The sequence below is a fragment of the Phaenicophaeus curvirostris genome, unplaced genomic scaffold (assembly GCF_032191515.1).
Source record: "Phaenicophaeus curvirostris isolate KB17595 unplaced genomic scaffold, BPBGC_Pcur_1.0 scaffold_84, whole genome shotgun sequence".
Taxonomy (NCBI): domain Eukaryota; kingdom Metazoa; phylum Chordata; class Aves; order Cuculiformes; family Cuculidae; genus Phaenicophaeus; species Phaenicophaeus curvirostris.
In genome coordinates this window covers 723,987-732,858 of record NW_027206706.1, presented here as the reverse complement: position 1 = coordinate 732,858, position 8,872 = coordinate 723,987, and the positions used below count along the sequence as shown (strand labels likewise).

Below are 8,872 nucleotides of genomic sequence, written 5' to 3'. Positions count from 1 at the left end.
CCCACCCCCATTTTTGGGGTCCCACGCTCCTATTTTTGGGGTCCCATCCCCATTTTTGGGGTCCCCCTCCTATTTTTGGGGTCCCCTCCCCATTTTGGGGGGCTCCCCCCCACTTTTGCTCTCTATCCTCACTTTTTTACCCCCCCACCCCCTATTTTTGGCCCCCCACCCCCTATTTTCGGCCCCCCCGCCCCGTTTTGGGGGTCCCGCCCCCATTTTTGGGTGCCCCCCCCCCCCAGCAGCTGTCGTCGGGCTCGGTTCCCGCAGCTGCTGCCCCCCCCCCCCCCCCCCGAGTTTATTTTTTGGCCCCGAGCCCGCGGGGCCCCTTGTACGGTAAAACCCTCCCGGCCCCTCCCCCAGGGCCCCCCCAAACACCCCCCCCCCCAATTCCTGACCCCCCAAACCCCCCTGAACCCCAAAATCCCCCCCCAACTGCTTTAGACCCCCCCCAAACCCCCCTTCACCCCCTTCACCCCCAAATCCCCCCCCTCAAAACTGATTGGGACCCCCCTAAACCCCCCTTCACCCCCAAATCCCCCCCCCCAAACTGATTGGGACCCCCCCAAATCCCCCTTCACCCCCAAATCCGCCCCCCCAAACTGATTCAGACCCCCCCAAACCCCCCTTCACCCCCAAATCCCCCCCCTCAAAACTGATTGGGACCCCCCCAAACTCCCCCCTCTAAACCATTTGAGACCCCCTTGACCCCCCCCAAACCCTCCCTCACCCCAAAATCCCCCCCCAACCCCCCTAAAACTGATTCGGACCCCCCCAAATCCTCCCCTGACCCCCTGAACCCCCCCCTCTGGCCCCCCCAAACCCCCCTGTGAACCCCTAAACCCCCTGACCCCCCCCCCGAACCCAAACTCCCCCCTCTAAACCATTCGAGACCCCCTTGACCCCCCCCAAACCCTCCCTCACCCCAAAATCCCCCCCCAAACCCCCCAAAACTGATTCAGACCCCCCCAAATCTTCCCCTGACCCCCCCTCTGACCCCCCCAAACCCCCTGTGAACCCCTAAACCCCCTGACCCCCCCCCAAATCCCCCTGAATTGATCCAGACTCCCCCCCCCAAACCCACCCTGGACCCCTTTGACCCCCCCCAGCCCCCCCCAAACTGATTCGGACCCCCCCAAATCCTGCCCTGACCCCCTGAACCCCCCCCTCTGGCCCCCCCAAACCCCCTGTGAACCCCTAAACCCCCTGACCCCCCACCAAACCCCCCTGAACTGATCCAGACTCCCCCCCCCAAAACCACCTTGGACCCCTTTGACCCCCCCCAGCCCCCCAAAACTGATTTGGACCCCCCCAAACCCCCCATCTGACCCCCCCAAACCCTCTATGAGCCCCTAACCCCCCCCCCGACCCCCCCAAACCCCCTGTGACCCCCCCAAATGTTCCCTGTCCCCCCCCCCCCCCAGGCTCCGGGGCGGTGACACCGAATCCCTGTTTACACCGGGGGGGGGGGGGGGGATCCGGTTTCGGGGACCCTGGGGGGGGTGGGGACACTTGGGGACATTGAGGGGGGGGGACACACAGTCCTGCCTGTCAGTCAGTGACAGAAATAGCCGGGGGGGGGGGACAGGGGGACGGGGGGGGGGGTGACAAGGGCTGTGAGGGGTGACAAGGGACAGTGGGGGGGGGCTGTGGGGCACTGGGGGTGTGACAGGGGACACTGGGGGGGTGACAAGGGACACTGGGGGGGTCTATGGGGCAGTGGGGGGGTGACAAGGGTCAGTGGGGGGGGGTTATGGGGACACTGGGGGGGTGACAAGGGACACTGGGGGGGTTCTATGGGGCACTGGGGGGGGTGACAAGGGACATGGGGGGGGTGACAAGGGACAGTGGGGGGGCTATGGGGCACTGGGGGGGTGACAGGGGACACTGAGGGGGTGACAAGGGATAGTGGGGGGGTCTATGGGGCAGTGGGGGGGGTGACAAGGGACACTGGGGGGGGCTATGGGGCACTGGGGGGGTGACAGGGGCCATTGGGGGGGGGTGACAAGGGACACTGGGGGGGTCTATGGGGCCCTGGGGGGGTGACAAGGGACACTGGGGGGGGGGGGACAAGGGTCAGTGGGGGGTGACAAGGGACAGTGTGGGGGGGGGTCTATGGGCCACTGGGGGGGTGACAAGGGACACTGGGGGGGGTCTATGGGGCACTGGGGGGGTGACAAGGGACATGGGGGGGTGACAAGGGACACTGGGGGGGGTCTATGGGGCACTGGGGGGGTGACAAGGGACATGGGGGGGTGACAAGGGACAGTGGGGGGGGCTATGGGGCACTGGGGGGGTGACAAGGGACAGTGGGGGGGGGCTGTGGGGCAGTGGGGGGGTGACGGGACACTGAGGGGGTGACAAGGGATAGTGGGGGGGTCTATGGGGCAGTGGGGGGGGTGACAAGGGACACTGGGGGGGGCTATGGGGCACTGGGGGGGTGACAAGGGACATGGGGGGGTGACAAGGGACAGTGGGGGGGGGCTGTGGGGCACTGGGGGGGTGACAAGGGACAGTGGGGGGGTGACAAGGGTCAGTGGGGGGGGACAAGGGACAGTGTGGGGGTCTATGGGGCACTGGGGGGGTAACAAGGGACACTGGGGGGGTGACAAGGGATAGTGGGGGGGGTCTATGGGGCACTGGGGGGGTGACAAGGGTCAGTGGGGGGGGTTATGGGGACACTGGGGGGGTGACAAGGGACACTGGGGGGGTCTATGGGGCCATGGCGGGGTGACAAGGGACAGTGGGGGGGTGACAAGGGACACTGGGGGGGTCTATGGGGCCATGGGGGGGTGACAAGGGACAGTGGGGGGGGGCTATGGGGCAGTGGGGGGGTGACAGGGGACATGGGGGGGTGACAAGGGACACTGGGGGGGGGTCTATGGGGCACTGGGGGGGTGACAAGGGACACTGGGGGCGTGACAAGGGATAGTGGGGGGGGGCTATGGGGCACTGGGGGGGTGACAAGGGACATGGGGGGTGACAAGGGCCACGAGGGGAGGTGACAAGGGCCATGGGGGGGTGACAGAGCCCGCGTAGGAGGAGGGGGGGGGGGGGGTGGCCCCCGGTGACGTCGGGGCGGGGCGGGGAGGGGGTGTCCCCTGATAAGCCCCCTGGTCGTCCCCCCCCGGCGCCCCCCCCGGCGGTGACGGTGACGGTGGCAGCGGGGGCCGCGATGGAGAACGCGCACGCCAAGAGCGTGGAGGAGTGTGCCTACTTCGGGCGTCAGCGAGGGCCTCGGGCTGAGCCCCGAGCAGGGGTGCGCAGGAACCTCGACAAGTACGGCCACAACGGTGAGAGGGGACACGGGGGACAGCGGGGACACGGGGGGACAGGGGGACATTGGGGGACACGGGGGGCTGAGCCCCGAGCAGGTGCGCAGGAACTCGACAAGTATGGCCACAACGGTGAGAGGGGACACGGGGGACACGGGGGGACATTGGGGGACAGGGGGACATCGGGGACGTTGGGGGGACACGGGGACGCGGGGAACATTGGGGGACATGAGGACACTGGGGACATTGGGGGACTTGGGGGACATTGGGGACACGGGGCATTGGGGGACACGGGGACATTGGGGGATATTGGGGGACAGGGGGAGGGCATTGGGGGACACGGGGACATTGGGGGATATTGGGGGACAGGGGGAGATGGGGACGTTGAGGGAGATGGGGACTTGGGGGACATTGGGGACACGGGGACTTGGGGGACATTGGGGGACATTGGGGACCTGGGGGACATTGGGGGACTTGGGGGACACGGGGACTTGGGGGACATTGGGGGACAGGGGGACATTGGGGGATATTGGGGGACAGGGGAGATGGGGACGTTGAGGAGATGGGGACTTGGGGACATTGAGGGACTTGGGGACATTGGGGACTTGGGGGACACTGGACTTGGGGGACATTGGGGACATTGGGGATATTGGGGGACAGGGGGAGATGGGGACGCAGGGGACGTTGGGGGAGATGGAGGGGACGCGGGGGGCTGAGCCCCGAGCAGGTGTGGAGGGACCTCGAGAAGTGGGGACACAACGGGGAGAGGGGACACGGGACATTGGGGACATGGAGACATTGGGGGACACAGGGACATTGGGAGACAGGGGGACTTGGGGGACATTGGGGGACATGGGGACATTGGGGACACGGGGACGTTGGGGGACACGGGGACGTTGGGGGACATTGGACTTGGGGGACATTGGGGGACATTGGGGGCATGAGGACACATGGGGACATTGGGGGACTTGGGGGACATTGGGACACGGGGACATTGGGGGACACGGGGACATTGGGGGACATGGAGACATTGGGGGACAAGGGGACGTTGGGGGCATCGGGGACGTTGGGGGACATTGGGACTTGGGGGACATTGGGGGACATGAGGACACTGGGGGACATTGGGGGACATTGGGGACATGGGGACTTGGGGGACATTGGGGACTTGGGGGACATTGGGGGACAGGGGGACTTGGGGACATGGGGGACATTGGGGACCTGGGGGACATTGGGGGACACGGGGACATTGGGGGACAGGGGGACATTGGGGGATATTGGGGGACAGGGGGAGATGGGGACGTTGAGGGAGATGGGGACTTGGGGGACATTGGGGGACGTTGGGGGACACGGGGACTTGGGGGACATTGAGGGACATTGGGACCTGGGGGACATTGGGGTCTTGGGGGACATTGGGGGACTTGGGGGACATTGGGGGACAGGGGGACATTGGGGGATATTGGGGGACAGGGGGAGACGGGGATGTTGAGGGAGATGGGGACATGGGGACATTGAGGGACGTTGGGGATGGGGACGTGGAGGGACAGGGGGAGATGGAGGGAATGGGGGACACGGGACATTGGGGGACATGAGGACATTGGGGGATGGGAGATGGGGACGCGGGGGACGTTGGGGGAGATGGAGGGGACACGGGGGGCTGAGCCCCGAGCAGGTGTGGAGGACCTCGAGAAGTGGGGACACAACGGGGAGAGGGGACACGGGGACGTTGGGGGACACGGGGACGTTGGGGGACATTGGGACTTGGGGGACATTGGGGGACATTGGGGGACATGAGGACACATGGGGACATTGGGGACTTGGGGGACATTGGGGGACATTGGGGGACATTGGGGGACACGGGGACATTGGGGACAGGGGACATTGGGGGATATTGGGGGACAGGGGGAGATGGGGACGTTGAGGGAGATGGGACTTGGGGGACATTGGGGACATTGGGGGACACGGGGACTTGGGGGACATTGGGGGACAGGGGACATTGGGGGACTTGGGGACATTGGGGACACGGGGACATTGGGGATATTGGGGAACAGGGGGAGATGGGACGTTGAGGGAGATGGGGACTTGGGACATTGAGGGACGTTGGGGATGGGGACATTGAGGGACAGGGGGAGGTGGAGGGAATGGGGGACATGGGGACATTGGGGGACATGAGGACATTGGGGGACAGGGGGAGATGGGGACGCGGGGGACGTTGGGGAGATGGAGGGGACACGGGGGGCTGAGCCCCGAGCAGGTGTGGAGGGACCTCGAGAAGTGGGGACACAACGGGGAGAGGGGACACGGGGACGCAGGGGACATTGGGGGAGATGGAGGGGACAGGGGGATATTGGGGGGACGGGGGAGACGGGGACGTTGAGGAACATGGGGACATTGGGGGACTTGGGGACATTGGGGGACTTGGGGACATGAGGACACTGGGGGACATTGGGGGACACAGGGACATTGGGTGACATTGGGGCACAGGGGGAGATGGGGACACGGGACTTGGGGGACACAGGGACATTGGGGACGTTGGGGACATTGGGGGACGTGAGGGGGAATGGGACATTGGGGGACGGGGGACATCGGGGGACGGGGACATGGGGACTTGGGGGACGTTGAAGGAGGTCAGAGGAATGGGGACATTGAGGGACGGGGAGATGGAGGGAATGGGGGACAGGGGGACATTGGGGGACAGGGGGACGTTGGGGGACATGGGGACGTTGGGGACATCGGGACGTTGGGGACATGGGGACTTGGGGGACATTGGGGGACAGGGGAGCTGGGGACGTTGAGGGACATGGGGACTTGGGGGACAGGGGGACATCAGGGGGACGGGGGAGATGGGGACGTTGAGGGACGTTGGGGACATTGAGGGACGTTGGGGATGGGGACGTTGAGGGACGGGGGAGGTGGAGGGAATGGGGGACACGGGGACATTGGGGGACGTGAGAGGGACATGGGGACATCGGGGGACATAGGGACATGAGGGGGAATGGGGACATTGGGGGGACAGGGGGACATGGGGACTTGGGGGACACTGGGGACATTGGGGGAATGGGGACGTTGGGGACATTGGGGGGACATGGGGACGTGGCAGGAGATCGGGGGACACGGGGACACGGGGACATCGGGAGGCAAGAGGGACAGGGACATCGGGGGACGTTGGGGACACTGAGGACATTGGGGACGTGGAGCGATGGGGGACGTTGGGGACATCGAGGGGACATGGGGGGACAGAGGGACGATGGGGACATGGGTGACACGAGCAGATACGGAGCGCGTGGAGCTGTGGGGACATCGCGGGGGGGGGTCTGGGGACATCTGGGGACATTTGGGGACATGGGGGGGGTGTCGGGGCTGCCATCGCGCTGTGTGTCCCCAACGTGTCCCCTCTTTGTCCCCACAGAGCTCCCGGCGGAGGAAGGTGAGAGCGTCTGGGGACCCCAAATCCCCTCGAGTGTCCCCAAATCCCGCTGAGTGTCCCCAAATCCCCGCTGAATGTCCCCAAATCCCGCTGAATGTCCCCAAATCCCCTCTGAGTGTCCCCAAATCACACTGAGTGTCCCCAAATCACACTGAGTGTCCCCAAATCCCCTCTGAGTGTCCCCAAATCCCACTGAGTGTCCTCAAATCCCCCTTGAATGTCCCCAAATCCCCTCTGAGTGTCCCCAAATCCGCTGAGTGTCCCCAGATCCCGCTGAGTGTCCCCAAATCCCCTCTGAGTGTCCCCAAATCCCCACTGAATGTCCCCAAATCCCCTCTGAATGTCCCCAAATCCCGCTGAATGTCCCCAAATCCCCTCGGAACGTCCCCAAACGTCCCCAAATCCCCTTGAACGTCCCCAAATCCCCTCGGAATGTCCCCAAACGTCCCAAATCCCCTTGAATGTCCCCAAATCCCCTCCGAGTGTCCCCAAATCCCCCTTGAATGTCCCCAAATCCCTCAGAATGTCCCCAAATCCCCTCGGAACGTCCCCAAACGTCCCCAAATCCCCTTGAACGTCCCAAATCCCCTCGGAACGTCCCCAAACGTCCCCAAATCCCCTCGGAACGTCCCCAAACGTCCCCAAATCCCCTCGGAACGTCCCCCGATGTCCCCAACCCCCCCGCGCAGGGAAGTCCATCTGGGAGCTGGTGGTGGAGCAGTTCGAGGACCTCCTGGTGCGCATCCTGCTCCTCGCCGCCTGCATCTCCTTCGTGAGTGACGCTGGGGACGGGGGACGGCGCGATGGGCTGGGGACGTGGGAATGGGGTTGGGGACAGGGTTGGGGACATCACGATGGGGTTGGGGACATCACGATGGGGTTGGGGACAGGCTTGGGACACGGGATGGGGTTAGGGGTATCATGATGGGGTTGGGGACATCACAATGGGTTGGGGATGGGGTTGGGACATCACAGTGGGGTTGGGGACAGGGTTGGGGACATCAGGATGGGGTTGGGGACATCTCAATGGGGTTGGGGACATTGTGATAGGGTTGGGGACGGGGTTGGAGACATCATGATGGGGTTGGGGACAGGGTTGGGGACATGGGGATGGGGTTGAGGACATCACGATGGGTTGGGGACGGGCTTGGGACACGGGGATGGGGTTGGGGACATCACAGTGGGGTTGGGGATGGGGTTGGGGACATCTCAATGGGGTTGGGACAGGGTTGGGGACATGGGGATGGGGTTGGGGACATGGGATGGGATTGGGGACATCATGATGGGGTTGGGGACAGGGTTGGGGACATGGGGATGGTGGTGGGGACATCATGATGGGGGTTGGGGACAGGGTTGGGGACATGGGGATGGGGTTGGGGACATCATGATGGGGTTGGGAACAGGGTTGGGGACACAGAGATGGGGTTGGGGACACGGGGACAGGTTGGAGACGGGGTTGGGGACATCTCAGTGGGGTCGGGGACATCTCAATGGGGTTGGGGACCGCGTTGGGGACATCGCGATGGGGTTGGGGACCGCGTTGGGGACATTGCAATGGGGTTGGGGACATCGCGATGGGGTTGGGGACAGGGTTGGGGACACTCGGAGGGGCCGCGTGGGGGGCGGTGGCCGCGGTGTCCTTGCCGGTGACCTCGTGGCGGCGGATCCGGTGTCGGCTCGGGTGTCGGCAGCTGCTCTTGGGGACACTCCGGGGGGGGTTTGGTGACAGCTGAGCTCCCCCCCCCACCGAGTGTCACCGCGTGTCCCCAAGGTGCTGGCCTGGTTCGAGGAGGGCGAGGAGACCATCACGGCCTTCGTGGAGCCCTTCGTCATCCTCCTCATCCTCGTGGCCAACGCCATCGTCGGCGTCTGGCAGGTGAGGGGACAGTGGGGACAGCGGGGACGGGCTTGGGGACGTCGCGGGGACACGGGGACAGGGGGTGGGGACAGTGGGATGGACGTAGGGACATGGGAATGGGGTTGGGGACATCGCGGGGACACGGGGACAGGGGTTGGGGACGTGGGGATGGAGGTGGGGACGTCACAATGGGGTTGGGGACGTGGGGATGGGGTTGGGGACATCATGGGGACACAAGGACATGGGTTGGGGACAGTGGGATGGACGTAGGGACATGGGAATGGGGTTGAGGACATCAAGGGGGACACGGGGACGTGG

General features: G+C 65.3%; 1 protein-coding gene across 1 annotated transcript in view; it reads left to right on the top strand.

Annotated features, from left to right (window-relative positions):
• The first annotated feature begins 3,129 nt into the window (after nt 1-3,129).
• ATP2A1 (ATPase sarcoplasmic/endoplasmic reticulum Ca2+ transporting 1) overlaps nt 3,130-8,872 on the top strand; it is a 39,331-nt gene continuing 33,588 nt past the window's right edge. Inside the window, exons 1-4 of the mRNA XM_069882157.1 lie at nt 3,130-3,290; nt 6,679-6,696; nt 7,386-7,468; nt 8,468-8,572. Coding sequence (XP_069738258.1) covers nt 3,173-3,290; nt 6,679-6,696; nt 7,386-7,468; nt 8,468-8,572 — 324 coding nt within the window. The 5' untranslated portion in view covers nt 3,130-3,172. The remainder of the gene's footprint in view (nt 3,291-6,678; nt 6,697-7,385; nt 7,469-8,467; nt 8,573-8,872) is intronic.